At 39.9% G+C, this 16317-nt stretch overlaps 1 protein-coding gene across 10 annotated transcripts in view; it reads right to left on the bottom strand.

Moving 5' to 3' along the window:
* Window positions 1-16317, bottom strand: part of RASAL2 (RAS protein activator like 2) — a 397752-nt gene that overhangs the window by 18497 nt on the left and 362938 nt on the right. For 7 of the 10 annotated variants that reach the window (XM_005217241.5, XM_002694157.7, XM_005217238.5 and 4 more), the window contains 5 exons: window positions 11807-11951; window positions 10938-11174; window positions 9057-9258; window positions 6811-7010; window positions 4487-5348 (listed from right to left, as the gene is read on the bottom strand). In XM_005217241.5, the coding sequence (XP_005217298.1) occupies window positions 4487-5348; window positions 6811-7010; window positions 9057-9258; window positions 10938-11174; window positions 11807-11951 (1646 nt within the window). The remainder of the gene's footprint in view (window positions 1-4486; window positions 5349-6810; window positions 7011-9056; window positions 9259-10937; window positions 11175-11806; window positions 11952-16317) is intronic. The other 3 variants (XM_003587091.6, XM_005217240.5, XM_024976866.2) reach the window with 1 other exon arrangement.

The following is a 16317-nucleotide window of genomic DNA, read 5'->3' as shown; positions in this document are numbered from 1 at the left end:
ACTAAATCAGACTAACAGAACTACTTGTATTTATGATAAAACCTAGAAAGGGCCGACTAAATCTCTGCAAGGAGATCAAACCAGTCAATTCTAAAGGAAATCAGTCCTGAATATTCACTGGAAGGACTGATGCTGAAGCTGAAATACTTTGGCCACCTGATGCAAAGAACTAACTCGCTGGAAAAGACCCTGATGCTGGGAAAGATTGAAGGCAGGAGAAGGGGATGACAGAGGATGAGATGCTTGGATGGCAACATAAAGGTGATGGACATGAGTTTCAGCACGCTCAGGGAGTGGGTGATGGATACGGAAGCCTGGTGTGCTGCAGTCCATGGGGTTGCAGAGTCGTACACAACTGAGCGATTGAACTGACTGAACTGATTATAAAAACAGAAAAAATAATACTGAACAAATAAGAAATAGTTATCTATACTGGAAGACAATGGAGGTGATATTTATTTAAAAATTATTTTTATTATAATATATTCTTCAAATGAAAGAACTAAATACTGTCTTTTATATTTATTTTACTGGTCTTATGAATGCTGGTCTTATTTCTTAATTAGACTCTCAACCCTTGAAGCATGGCCTCATATGTCACAGGATTTTTTTTTTTGAATGGTAGTGACTATGTCATTGTGCAATGGATGCTCAATAAAATATCATCCATTTACTATTACTTTGGATTTTCTTTAGAATTCATACCAAAGTACAATTTATCACTAGGAGAAAGATACCCTATGTTTTTCCTCCAATCCTTTGGAAGTACATCAAAGGGCTTTTTCTCAGAGATTGTTCCATCTCCTTTATAAGATAACAAAATTTATTTCTTCTAGTTTATAGTCAAACAAATTGAGAGGAGAGATTGATAAGTTGCTTAGCTATAGCCTTCAGAAGAACATTTTCTCCACTGACGTTCAACAGTGGATCATAAAAGATGAAAAAGATAAAATGAGAAGGAGCAGGAATTCCTAACAGGAATATCATCCTTCTGAGATAGAGCTTATATAGGGTGTCTCTGGGAAAAATAATTTGTTTTAGGGCAAAAAGGGCCAGAGAAAGCAGTTTCCATTGATCTTGGTTAGCCTGGCTATGCTTGAGGCTGACTGAGAATAGGCCAGTTCCCTGTTTAGTTACTAGACATAAATAAGACGTGCTACTTTCAACTTCCTCCTAATCTGAAATAATCAGGTTCCCAAAAATGAAGGCCACTTCTCCTATCAACACCAAAGAAAGGGCTGACTAAATCAGTAAACTCTGAGAATCCTAGAAGAGGTTGGTTAGGGGATCAGATCAGATCAGATCAGTCGCTCAGTCGTGTCCGACTCTTTGCGACCCCATGAATCGCAGCACACCAGGCCTCCCTGTCCATCACCAACTCCCAGAGTTCACTGAGACTTCCGTCCATCGAGTCAGTATGCCATCCAGCCATTGCATCCTCTGTCGTCCCCTTCTCCTCTTGCCCCCAATCCCTCCCAGCATCAGAGTCTTTTCCAATGAGTCAACTCTTCACATGAGGTGGCCAAAGTACTGGAGTTTCAGCTTTAGCTTCATTCCTTCCAAAGAAATCCCAGGGCTGATCTCCTTCAGAATGGACTGGTTGGATCTCCTTGCAGTCCAAGGGACTCTCAAGAGTCTTCTCCAACACCACAGTTCAAAAGCATCAGTTCTTCGGTGGAGGGTTCAACAAATCCCAAAGTGAAAACTGTAGCATCATTCTAATAGACTTGGCAAATACCTAGTTAAAAAGCATCTTCAAATTGGAATTTCTAAGGTTAGGTAACATATTGTATCTGTACAACTCATATATTGTAAATAAAGTCTATTATGCACACAGAGTATATGACAGATCAAAAAAGATGAAGAGGAAAATTATTAAAAAGCCAAAAAGGGTCCAAAAATTAAAAGATGGCTTCCTAAAATATTCCTTCTCTGTAGATTGTTCAACTTCCTACTCAGTGGATGGAGAAGGACTGAAGCTAGTTACATTGTCAACAATGGCTGCTCCTTTGTGCCAAGATACAAATGGAATTTGCATGGGACAAAGCCTCCAATAAGTATAAATGCCTGTAGAACAATCCCCCAAAGAAATCCTCTAGTACTGGGGGAGAGAAGAATTCTCCAGCATAATAATTTGCAATTAAAATATGTAAAGGAATTTATATAAAAAATGTGCTGATTAGATAGAACATCTAGGCTTCATAGGAATGAGATGAGAAAAGCAAGCAGGAAAAAAAAAAGAACCGAACAACAACAACAACAACATAAGCTTGAAAGAATAAACCATCTGCATAGAAAAAGTCAGTGTTAGGAAAAAACCCAGAAATATGAGCAATCAAAATACAGCGATTTCCAGTTTAACTGATATGACAGTGGCATTACCAGCAAAGGCACAACCAGAGATGAATATTTAAAGTTGTGCTGGGGCATCTTGCTACGGCTATGCCCCACTTCAGGACAATGTAACAGAGACGTTCCCAAGCTCATTAATGGCTATGGCTAGAAAGCATTTTAATTGGTGTCTGAAGACCATTTTCATTTGCTACCTTCATCCATCTGGAAAGTTTTCTATTCCCACATAGAATCATGTAGTGCTGCCATGATAGGTGTTAAATTTCCATATAGCAGAGATATTATAAATGACAGTTTCAGGTGGTCACACAAAAGGCTATTTGATTTACAATATCTATAAATAGTCTGAATCATGGATCCTGGGAACTGAGGACAACATGATAAAGCAGGGAAGGGTAAGCATTCTTCTTTTCTGTTTAGGGTTTGAACTAAGTCCAACTTTGCAAAGTAGGCAGAGGGCCCTCTGCCCTGTCTTGCCCCTCTCTGCCAATCTGATATTCTTCTCTACTCCTGCTCTCATCCTCAGGGCCTTCATGTTGCACTTAATGCCCCATGTAGACACTTACCTCTACACAGTAATCCATCTCTAAAATTACTTTTCTCTTCTCCTCTCAATAAACACTTCAGTTCTCTGAAAGGGGCTGATCTCAACTAGAAGCTAGCATAAAAGCAAGTGTGGAAACTTATTCACAATTAGATGTGAAAGACTGACAGCTTCCTAACACAAATTAAATGTATATAAAACATATATACACACACAAAAGATATATAGAAAAGCATTTTCATTCAAAGAAAGGAAAAAAATTATATAATCTTTATGTAAATTTTCTTTTTTCCTTTTCTTTAAATGAAAATGTGCATTTAATCAAATGAATTAATGAGATTTTTGGAAATATAACAAAAAAAATATGAAAAATTTAAGACTGAAGAAAAAGTATTTCTCAGAAAAGAAGTGACCAACTAGGAGGTTTTGCCCAGGAACTTGGCTACCAGAATCTACCTAAGTTTTTCATCCCTTCTTCTACTTCTGTATCCAAGGATTCTGTAAACATTCTACTTAAAAAAACAAAAACCAAAAAACCAATAATTATCAAAGTAGTGGCAAGGGCTCTGATTACAGCAGAGAGGAGGCAGAAAGAGCCAAATCAGTAAATGCCTATCTATAAAAATGGAAATATATTAAAGAGATACATTGGTGTCTCATTGCAGTCTCCTCTGACCAGTGATTCTGCTGACTAAAGGATTTGTCATAGAACTTGTTTAATCACTTGTTTAATGATTAGTTTTCAAAAAAAATTCAATGAAGCTTTTTAGGAGAAGGTTCTTTTTTAGATGAAAGTAAGATATGTATATATGTACTCTTAGTTTATTTCGAGAGCAAAATATGTCTAGGTGCCTCAAAATGTAATATGTAAGGAAGAAATGATTAAATTCTTAAGAAACCTTTCTTATTTGTGAAGAAAAAAGTTTGATAATCTTATATTAAGTTTAGATGTGATACTAGCTAGGCTTGTCCATGTAAACAGAGAAAGAACAGATTTGCATAACCATTTAGTGAACACTTGTCAACCACCTGTGTTTCTTTCTATATTATGACCTCTCTCCTTTACCTTGCCTCTACAGGTGTTCAGCTTATTTTTCTAGTCATTTTCAGGAAAAGGCACATGGGACTTGCTATTTCCAGAGGGAACTGGGGTGTGGAGTAGAGAGTAGGTATATCAAACTCTTGGCTCAGAATGCAAAACTTTAGTTTGGAATCTTAAGGGAAAAAAATAAGGAGGATAAATGTGCAGATTCTCAAAACACATCCTAGTTGATCTGGGCTATAGATTTCATACCTTAAGTTTCCAACCATTCTCTCAGCATCACAGATTTGTGCTAGATGCCGAGAGGTAGCTCAGCTGCTTGAAGAGATGGAAAGGTGCCTGCGTGTTGAGTCAGGCTACATTCTGCTACCTCACCTAGCCAGAAACCTCCCAAACTTTTCATTTCCTCTTTCCATTAAAAGGTTGCAGAAGATCGTTTTAAGCCGAAACCCTGTTAGTGACAGCATTTCCCAGTGATGTATGGACAGAGAACCGAGGACACAGCAGGACCAAGCGGCGGGTGGTCCCGCTCTGGCGCTCGTCCCTACCTGCTGGGTCTGCTGCCTCTGGATGGCTCTCACTTTGGGGACCGGGCTCTCTCTGGAGGAAGAGGACTGCTGTCGGGACCGGCTCCCGTTCTGCAGGGGCTCGGCCACCAGAGCCGCTGATGCCACCGACATGCTCCCGGTGCTCCGCAGGGAGGCGCTGTGCGGCAGGGACGGCGGGGCTTTGGCTCGGGCGCCCAGCCCCGCCGGGTCCATCTTCCGGAGCTGGGTCTGCCCCGTGCTGTTCTGCCGCGGCAGGGCGAGAGGTATGTGTCTGTCGGGCATGGTGTGGCGCCTGGAGAAGTCCTCACTCTGCGTGCTCCGTTTGGTGAAGTCCTCCATGCTGCTGTTGCTGGGTCCGCTGAGTTTGAAGTCTTCACTGTTACTTTGGCTCCTGGAACTGGCAGTGCTTAGGTTCTCCAAACTGGAGTCCACAGAGGCCTTTGGCATTGCAGGAATGGGGTTACTGAGGTGATAGACAGGGTTCTGGAAGGACAGGGGCTGGAGGCTGCCTGGCTGGTTCAAGGCTGGGTGCAGGGGCCTTCGCACTTGGGGTGCACTCTGGGGGGTGCTCTGGGTCTCCCGCAGTTGCTTGATGCTGGCCACCTGAGTTATGGAGAGCTGGCTTCCGGTCAAGCGCATGGGCACGTCGAGTATCACAGATGGATGCTCTGCTTGGGCTGCGTGCGTCTCCTGAAGGTCCATGAGGGAGATGCTGCGGCCATTGGGGAGGCTACTTTCCTTTTCATCCTTTTCCGAGTAAGTCATGCTCTGGGAGGAGGCTTGCTGGACCAGCAATAATGTCTTCCCTCTGAAATAACTGTCTGTGTTGTCCTGGCTTGGGGATTTTAGTTTGTGCAAATCACTGTGAAAAAGGAAAGGACCCTTCATTACTCCTGAGGCAAATTTAACAGTTAAGATTTCCTCAACTCAGGCATATAAACTCCTCAGAAAGCTCACAGGCCTGGTGAGCCTTCCTTACTAGTTTCTAAGCCCAGATTTCATCATCACAATACTCAGAATAAGATCCAACATTTTCAGTTTTTCGCCAAAGGTAGGGGATAATACTGGAGAAGGAAATGGCAACCCACTCCAGTGTTCTTGCCTGGAGAATCCCAGGGACGGGGGAGCCCGGTGGCTACCGTCTATGGGGTCGCACAGAGTCAGACACGACTGAAGTGACTTAGCAGCAGCAGCAGGGGATAATACTATGTAGACCACCTCCCTCCCTGTCTTAGATTTTTACTAGAATTCCAATCATTTCCTAGTTAGGTTTTAAACTACCCGAGGTATTCCAATTCACAGTTAATTGGTTCTGTCTAACCCTTCCTGGTAGGCTGCAGTCCATGGGGTTGCACAGAATCGGACACGACTGAAGCGACTTAGCAGCAGCAGCAACCCTTCCAGAAGCCCTCAGTGTACAACCAAAGGATCCCTACTACAGGCACAGGTCTTGCCAATATAGAAAAGAAAGTCTAAGTGTTAACATTGTATCCACCTGTCCAGCTGACACTGCTGCTACTAAGTCGCTTCAGTTGTGTCTGACTTTGTGCGACCCCATAGACGGCTGCCCACCAGGCTCCCCCGTCCCTGGGATTCTCCAGGCAAGAACATTGGAGTGGGTTGCCATTTCCTCCTCCAATGCATGAAAGTGAAAAGTGAAAGTGAAGTTGCTCAGTCGTGTCCGACTCTTCGCGACCCCATGGACTGTAGCCTACCAGGCTCCTCCATCCATGGGATTTTCCAGGCAAGAGTACTGGAGTGGGGTGCCATGTGGCCTGACACAGCCAGTTCTAAATTGATTTCAACTGAGGTTCTCAGATCTCTGAGTGCTACAATACATGAAAATACCAATTTCATAGAGCCCTTAGTCTTCTATTAGGCAGGACATATGTTTTTTTAAATCACTCAGTCCTATCTGAAACTATAGCCTGCCAGGCTCCTCTGTCCATGGGATTCTCTAGGCAAGAACACTGGAGTGGGTAGCCCTTCTCTTCTCCAGGGGATCTTCCTGACTCAGGGATCAAACCTGGGGCTCCTGCATTGCAGGCAGATTCTTTACCTTCTGAGCCACCAGGGAAGCCCAGGCTTTTTTATTTAAGTAAGTTTTTTGAATATAACTCTACAATATCATTTTAGGAGAAAAGTATCCTAGATTATGTGTATTATTATGACAAACAATTGGATTTATCTCAGAAGATTCTTTCCAATTGCTCATGAGTTTAAAGCTGTAAATTCAAGAATGAAGTTCAATAGATTTCCCCACAAATCTCTAAACATCATCTCCCTCTGAGGTAAGCAGTTCCAGTTCTTTCCTAAGTTCATACCTGTCAGTAGGGTCTTCAAATATTTTCTGCAGCCCAGAGGAGAGGCTTCCACTGACATTTGGACTGGAGTTATGCTCAGTGAAGCGTCTCAGTTGCTGTTGTATTGGTGTAGGATTAGTCAGAGATTTGGTAATATCAGCAAGAACACGAGGGAGAGGTCCCAATTTTGCCACGGTTGCCTGTAGGAAGGAATTTTCACCCTAATTGGATAATAAGCATTGCGATATCCACCACAGATTGTTTTTGGGACAACGATGCCATTGATGGAGGGGTGGAGGTTGAAGGGAAGGGTAGGTGTTTGCGTATGGGAGTGGCAGGTTCATAATGCATTGTTATGGAGCAGCAGAACCATGGCGTCGAGATGAATGGAGGAGGCGAAACAAAATGCAGCAGACATTGAGGAAAGAAAGGAAATAGAAATTAGGATTATGCAAATAAAAATTAAAAGACATGCTCAAAACAACCAAACTATTGCCATTCCAACTAAAATAGGCATGCAAAGCAAACTACATCTTTGGGAGGCTGGTAGATCAAGGGAGGGGAAGGGAGGGGAAGAACCAAACACCTTCTAACCAAAAAGGAATTTAGGACTAGAGGGCTGGCTAGTGTGATGAAACTTTCAAAGAGAAGGGATCATGTGAGGAAAGAAATGCATGCCAGCATACAAGAAGGTGATGCATTCAGGGGTCCAGAGCACTGCAGGCCACACAGTTGATCACTGTCATCCGCTAGTCATTTAACCTTGGGAATGCTGACCTACTGCCAACTGAATTTGCATCAGCAAGACAATGTTTTTGTTTAAACAGCAAGATCAGGTAAACTCTATGAGATACATCTAGAGGTACTGCTGGTTCCCAAGACCAAACAGATTAATTAAAAAGGAGAAAATGTGTTTACACAGTAAAGCCTGTTAAAAAGACTTTGCCCCTGAATAAACCAGGTTGATTTCACAAGATATAACTGTATCCACAGCCCACTGATGGTGTTATTCAGTGAAGAATAACCTTTTACAACTTGCTTTATCCATCTCAATCATTTTTTCCTTTGGGGAATTCTCATTCTCACGGGGTCTTATGGGAATCCTTAATGATTAGGTAGTTTTATATGGCTGCCTCTGGGTTTTCCTTGTCTCCTCAACAATCAGTAGACTCCTGGTTGAGGACAAAGGCCATCTGAAGAATGTCTTTACTCCTTCGACTTTCTTGAGCCAAGATTCTTATTCAAGGAATTTACCCTTAGCATAGCCACAACTTAAAATCTAATGGGTCCATAAGAATAAGAAACAGTATTATTTTATAAATGTGTTAGTACCAGTGGACACCCTACCATTTATATTTCCTTAGGAAACTAGTCTTTTTTAATAAGTTTTACTCTCTTCTTCCCCATTTTATTGGTGTGTCATTTTTAAAGGTGATAGGAAATGGAGGAAAACAATTACAGAAAAATAATTTAAATAATTTTGTTGTCTGAGTTTATTCTAACATACCACCACAGATACTTATAAAGTACCTGTGGCAAACAAAAACATCAATAAATAATTATTATGATAAACCTAGCCAAAATATGTTAGACTGTTTTCCATAATAAATTCTATTCCTCTTTGCAAAATTCCAGAAGGAAGAAAATGATTGACAGGTATACATTTAGTTATTAATATGATATATACTTTTTAGCTTATAGTCAGAAAATAAAGGATTAAAATGATCATTTTCTATATTAATTCACATCTGCAGAGAAAAAAAATAAGGATTTTCAGATCCCGTATAACTCTATAGACACCAATAGTTATAGTAAACCCTCTGACTTGTATGATAAAATAAATCTCATGGTAAGTTACTTAAACACGATAGTCTCAGTATTTTCTTAAGTCCACACTTTTGTTAGAAATTACTATATGAGGTTTCGTCTCATTCTACACTCCATGAATAACGCATCACACATCAATATTCAATATTAGTTTCTAGGCAAATACACACACATATTTATAGAAATATATACCCCATTAATCAAGGTAACTACTTTAAAATAAATGTTAATAATTTCATGAGTTTCTAGAATTTCCTGGTTGGTTAGGGCACACATTTTACTTAGAAATAATAACAATTTCCTCCCAGACTTCTAGGTCAAAAGGTTGCTTTCAACTAGCAGAGAGCACAAATGTGATCACTCCGTAGACACTCTCCAGAATTCATGTGGCTCAGGGTGCTCTACCTCCCATCTCCCATTGCCCTTCCAGCCTACTTTACCTTATCAAGTTGGGAAACTACTTCCCATAGTAAGGAATGCAAAACTGAAAGCTCTCGGCCCAGATCAATGTAACCATCAAAGCCTGGGGTGTTTGAGATGGTGTCTGGATTAGAGATCTCCAAAAGAAAGCGCTTCATTCCACCCCATTCATGTTCTAAAAAATCATTCATGAATGCCATGTATTCCTCCTTGTTACCAAATCTGAAGTAGAGGGAGAGAAAATGAGAAAGAACATATTCAGGAAAAGAGGTGTGATCATTTTGAATTGACTTTACACAGAGCTATACTTTTTTTTTTAGGGAGGTGACTAATTTGTTTTATTATTTGTAAGTGATAAGTATTAAAACATACTTTCTTAATATTACATTAATACTCAAAAACTTTGAATAGCTTTCTATTCTCTATAGGGTAAAGACAATGTCCTTTTTCCCTGGTATTTAAAGCCAGTATCAACATTATCAGTATAAACCTCAGTATCACTAGCTTCTTCAAAATCTCCCAAATATAGTATACTTCTTTTCTTCTCCAAACCTTTGCTTATGCTATTTATGTCTACTAGAGAATTTCCTCTCTTTTTTGTCTGTCTAGGTTGTAGCTATCTTCTGGGCCTAGCTTAAATCCAAAGAACATGTTCTAAAATAAACTATCAACAATTTTTATAAGAATTAGATCAAATATGGGTAAACATAGATTCCTCTGCTGGCATATATGTTGTGCACACAAAGTTAAACTCGTGCACTTTCCAAGAGCCACATGCTAGAAAACAGTGTTTCATTGAAGTTCTAATTTTTCCCTTCAATACACTGCTACTAGAAACATACTTGGCTTCAATATTGAGAGAATCTGGGATCAATTCTGCCAGTGTGAACTGCTTCTCAGTGATTTCTTAAAATTATTTCGTATAAACTATAAGAATTACACAAACTTAAGAAAAATTTGAAAACACTGAAAAGTGGAAAGAAAAAAGGATGGCTGTACCAACTCTACCACCCAAACATATCTGCTGTTTACAGTTCAGTGCATTTCTTCTCCAGCTGATTTCTCCTAACTTCTTTTTGAAAAAGTTTACAACTACAGAAAATTTCAAAGAATATACAGGGTTCTATTCAAGTTCAAATCCCAAATGCCATTTACCTACTTAACCAACCGTTCACATTTTGCCAAGTCTGTTTTCACCGTCTCTCTTTTTTTGATTGAACCATTTTAAACTAAGTTGCAGATATAACCCCTAAATACATTAGTACCTACTTCTCTAGAATAATGAATAACTCTTACACATACGAACGCCATTATCACACTGAAACTTTAAGAAAATGTTATTTATAAATCATCTCATATAGAGTTCCTATTTCACCAGTTATTCCCAAAATGATTTTAATAAATTTTTTTCCAATTCAGATCCAAACACTGCCTTGTCTCTTTTATCCAGAATAGTCCCCACTTCATCTTTTCCATTTTTCATGATATTGACTTTTTGAAGGGGTCAGGCCAATTCCTTCCCAACTTTCTTATATTTAGGTTTTTGCAATATCATATTGGGGGATAAAAGCATATACACCATTTGGTGTCCTCTCTTTTTGGCTATCTCTTTTTTTAAACAGCACTTTTTATTTAATATAATTACATCTTTATCATTTTCCATACTATTCGTAAACATATTTTGTAGTAGCTGCATATATTCCATTGGATGCATGGATTACTTAACTATTCCTCTACAAAGTGAATATTCAAAGTGATGTCAATCTTTTTGCTGTTTTTAATAACATCACGATGAAAACCATGTAACATGAGTGATGAGGTGGCCCATGCTCATCTAAAGGTTAAGCCTCATGTACTTTTAAGTGACGTTTTGAGAAAGTGGTTATGGTAGCTCCGCCTACTTGGCAAAGTTGGCCAGGTTCTGGATGACCTTGGCAATGAGAGTCAGAGTCCGAGATGTGCGGTCATCAGGATACTCCTGCATGAGGTTGAAGAGACTGGGAGACATGATGGCCGGGCACAGAAAACGGAGAAACAGCGAGGCGCTGATGAGCCTCTCGCTGATGTCCTGCTTGCCGCGGTTCAGGCACTGCTGCTTCCAGGATGCAAACACTTCTTTCAGCTCACGAGGAAAAACACTGGGGAAGAAAGAAAGACCAAAGGTAAAAGTACTAGAACCCAAAAAAGCCCGGGTGGATCCCACTGTGGCCCCACAGAGTCAGACTATGAGGAGGGAATAATAGAGAGAACTCTGTTGATTCACGGCTGAGAGGTGGTGGACAAATCATAGACATCCAGATGGAGACCAGACACCTGATGCTGTAAATCTCAGGAACTAGTGTAAACTAGGTTTTGCAAAGTGGGAAGATGGCATGCAGCTCCTGACTAACCCATTTGGTTTACTCTAGCTCAGCGTAATCTCTCTACAGACTGCTCATCACAAATCTAAAATCTTACTGACTGCCGGTGAGAATAGTGATCAGAAATCATTAACGTATCTGTTTTGACACTAGTAAATATGTTTAAAAGTCCTTAAAGTACTTTTGGTATTCGAGGATGTGGGGTTAATATTCTGGGGAAAGATTACATTTATGAAGATAGTTCAGGGGGACTTCTTACAATATAGGTTTATATTTTAGACAAAACTGTGTTAGGGAAACTTTCAACTTCTCTTCCTTTGGTTGGGAAATGACAGTTAACACTGTGATAACTTTCATATGAAAAAAGTCAAGTTCCATAAGCAGGGAATGAAGCACTGACAGCAGCTCACCAGTAAGAGTTGATGATCTTGCAGAAAGCCAGCTCACAGCACATTTTCAGGTTGCTCTGATGGTCCAGAAGTTCACTGGATGAACATTTGCTGGGATCCACTTCACAGTTTTCATCTGACTCATACAACGCTTTGATGAACTCCCCTATTTGAAGACGAGATGATGATGGATCGGATAACTATAAATAGTGTCTTCCTGAATAGTACAAAAGAATTTAGGATTTCTGTACTAAACTGTGTAATAGGGAACTCTTTCTGGTGCCTGACACGGAGGGCACAAGACTGTTCACGAAAGGGTATTGTTTTGGAAGCTGAGATTTATCACCTCCTACATGTCTTGTTTATTTTCCTTATCCTGAAGTGGAAAAACAGCACTCATTAACATTGCCATCATGATATTTATAAAAAGAATAATGAAACTACTTTAAAAATGCTACAACTTTACATCTTTTACCTGAAACCACAAATATATTTAATTAGCAGGAACTCATTAAACGCCTCTCTACGTTATAAATAATGTTGTTACTATTTTAGAAGAATAAATACCCCAGGTCTGACCAAATAGCCCACCTAAGCTTTTAAGGGCTAATACTGGTGCCAAACTGAGTGCCAAACTCAGATTCAGGTAATTCTAGGCCCACGTCTCCTAACGGGGATAGTAATTCCACATAGCACACAGCACAGCATCTCTGTATATAATTTGGATGTTTTTCCAAATAAATTTAGTTTAGATGCCCTGTTCATACATCTTATCCTTTGTAGAGATATGCCCAGTATTTCCTGAAAGAGCAAATCTTTACCTAATCTGTTTATCCTCCTTTATGAACCATACCTTGTATCTGTTCTGTTCTATGCTTCACGCTATTTTGTGCTTACTTGTTCACACACTCATCTCATCTTCAGGATGAATACCACTGAAGATCAGGGACTGGGTTCTATTCAAGTTCAAATCCCAAGCCTATCAAGTAGCTTCCAAAGCATTGCTGCTGCTGCTGCTAAGTCGCTTCAGTCGTGCCCGACTCTGTGCGACCCCATAGACGGCAGCCCACCAGGCTCCTCCATCCCTGGGTTTCTCCAGGCAAGAACGCTGGAGTGGGTTGCCATTTCCTTCTCCAATACATGAAAGTAAAAAGTGAAAGTGAAGTTGCTCAGTCGTGTCCGACTTCGCAACCCCATGGACTGCAGCCTACCAGGCTCCTCCGTCCATGGGATTTTCCAGGCAAGAGTACTGGCGTGGGTCGCCATTGCTTTCTCCCCCAAAGCATTGCAGGAACTCAAAAAATAGTTGTCAGAAATGGTAGTATGGTTTTCTTTTTTTTTTTTAATACATCTTTATGAAAAAGGAGTAGATCTTTCAAAGCTCCTTCCAAATCTGTTCATAGTAACTGAAGTTCAGGCTAGTTACTAATAGATATCATGGAAGTGAACAGTAATTTCTACAAAAAAATTAAGAAGTAGAAGCAATAACAAAGAGTATTTTCTATCAAAATGGCTAGTACTAAGGTAAAGGAAAGATTAAAAAAAAATAGCTGTGATAGAGGATGGGAAGTGGTTATTTGGAAGTAAAATGCTTGGAGGACAGGAATTTAAATGATGCACAGAAAAGAAAGTGATGCAGAGAACAATTAAAGGCTCTGGAACCAGACAGATCTAGGGTCAAATCCTGGACCCATCACTTAGCCAACTGTGGGGGGCCTGAAAAGTCACTTAACTGGTCTGAGTTTCGGGTGCCTTATTTGGAAAATAGTGTTAAGAACTCCAACCTGCTGGAGCTATGGTGAGGAATAGGGCATGAAAAGAAAAGTGTCTAATATGGTGCCTGGGTACTTAGTAGGGGCCCCCACAGTAAGTGTTATGTACATACTTTGTAGTTTTAAAATAACTTTTCATCAAGTAAAAAAAACCAAAGTTAGTAAAATAACTTTTCATCAAGTGAAAAAAACCAAAGGCTTTCAAATTGTTTACCAACTCTCACAAGATTTCTACTGAACACATTTTCAGTGTCACCTAGGCTCTGTGCGCCCACAGATTTCACCTCATTTTAAAGAGTACCAGAATTTAAAACTAAGTCATCAATGTCAAATACTTGATGTAAAGATCAATCCGCCTCTAAATTTATATCATTAATATTCGGCTTAATGAGTTGTACCTATTCTGGGGGAAATAATACTAACTTGTGAATTCTGAGAGTATTTTTCTCTTTTCCTTCAAAAAAAGAACCAAATAAATAACTCAAGGGTCTGGAAGCAAATTGACTGTCTAAAGTTTTTTTCTTTTACCTGATTATAATTAAAATCCTCCGAAATTGAGAAAACTCTTTTCACTTTTGAAACTATAACCTATGTGTCTGATAATGTGGCAAGTACCACACTGAAAAGTGAACTTTTATAGATCTGCACCTAGAGGCTGTTTTGCTTGCTTGCTTGCTAAGTCGCTTCAGTCGTGTCCGACTCTGTGCGACCCCATAGACGGCAGTCCACCAGGCTCCCCCGTCCCTGGGATTCTCCAGGCAAGAACACTGGAGTGGGTTGCCATTTCCCTCTCCAATGCATGAAACTGAAAAGTGAAAGTGAAGTCGCTCAGTCGTGTCCGACTCTAGCGACCCCATGGACTGCAGCCTACCAGGCTCCTCCATCCATGGGATTTTCTAGGCAAAAGTACTGGAGTGGGGTGCCATTAGCTGATTACAAATTATTGAGACAGATTTAATCCTTTCATATCTGCTCTCTGGCCTTGCTGGGGGCCAGCGGGGGTGGGGGGGAGCAGAGACATTACTTTGCCAACAAAGGTCCATCTAGTCAAGGCTATGGTTTTTCCAGTAGCCATGTATGGATGTGAGAGTTGGACTGTGAAGAAAGCTGAGAGCCAAAGAATTGATGCTTTTGAACTGTGGTGTTGGAGAAGACTCTTGAGAGTCCCTTGGACTGCAAGGAGATCCAACCAGTCTATTCTAAAGGAGATCAGCCCTGGGTGTTCTTTGGAAGGAATGATGCTGAAGCTGAAACTCCAATACTTTGGCCACCTCATGTGAAGACTCATCGGAAAAGACTGATGATGGGAGGGATTGGGGGCAGGAGGAGAAGGGGACGACAGAGGATGAGATGGCTGGATGGGATCACCGACTCGATGGACTTGAGTTTGCGTGAACTCCGGGAGTTCGTGATGGACAGGGAGGCCTGGAGTGCTGTGATTCATGGGGTTGCAAAGAGTCAGACACGACTGAGAGACTGAACTGAACTGACAATGTTCTATAATGTTTCATTATCTCATTACTTTCTAGCACCCAAATTTCATGTGTAGAAATAAGCCAATAGGTATGGATATATTATTGTTAAAAGGAAATTTGCCTCCGCCGTCAATGGTGGGAATCAGGCCATGTTAGAGCCCTTTCTGTATGTCACAGAAGATGGTATTTCCTGTGTGTCACAGGACATCAACACGAAATCTGATTTCAATTAGAAAAGTAAAAGGGGTTAATGGATGAAAGATTTAAGTCTAATTGAGGCAGAGTCTATGCTATCAACATTAATGCTTTTAATCAAGATAAATGAAGACTGGCTAAAAAGCAGGCAGATATTCTTTAATTTGATTGGCAACTTTTAACTCAGTTTTCTCTAAGCATTCTTCAGGCAGTCTGCAAATAACATCTATTTTTTTTTTTGCCCAAACTGTATAAAATACAGTAAAACTTGAATTATTCAGAGTGCTCAGCTGTACTTATTAATGTGATTTTTTGGTTTTACTAAGACTTCACTGTGAAGTTTTTTTATTTAAAACTTACCATGAAGTCTTATTTAATTTTATGATTAGAGGCTCCTGCTGTAGCAAGTACAGTATCCTATGATGAAAAAAACAATCTTTCTAAGGGAACTGAAAATTTTGCACTTCTTCAGGGTTACTTTTGGAAAATCACTTATTACTATTTTGAACTATACAAAATAAGTCTTAATTTATACTGGTGCTAAGATGTATTCTGTAAATTGTTTTCAAAACAGAATTTGTCATAAAAAAATAAAATACAGGAGAAAAATTAGATACCAAGAATCTAGGATTAAAAGGCTAACTAGAAATATGGAGAGTTAGATGGGGAGAAGACAGCAGCATCTGTCCTGAAGAAGCTTACTAATTAATTTTGCTTGTGTCTTGGAAGCAGCACCCATTTTCACCACCCTGGCCCTTGCTCTTGGGTTACAAAAATGATAACAGAGATCTTTGTGGGGTTACGTGAATTTCTTCCCCTGCTCACTGAATTTTCATATCTCAATGAGCCAATCAGATATTTAATTATTAACTGTTCTATCAAAGGACTTGTCTCTCCTTTTCACTTCAGGAATTATTTCATTTGGAAATCCTGGTTAGTACATTGAATGGTGGAATATGAATATTTGATTTTTAAGCAGTAGATGGTCAACAAATATCTACCTCTTTATCTCTCCAGAATAGAGAATACTGTTTGAGATGCATCATTATTGGTTTTTATAAGGTGGTGCAAATCATTAAAGCAAATTATG

Source organism: Bos taurus, chromosome 16 (genome assembly GCF_002263795.3).
Source record: "Bos taurus isolate L1 Dominette 01449 registration number 42190680 breed Hereford chromosome 16, ARS-UCD2.0, whole genome shotgun sequence".
NCBI lineage: Eukaryota > Metazoa > Chordata > Mammalia > Artiodactyla > Bovidae > Bos > Bos taurus.
The sequence above is the reverse complement of the archived record's forward strand: the minus strand, read 5'-3'. Positions and strand labels throughout refer to the sequence as shown.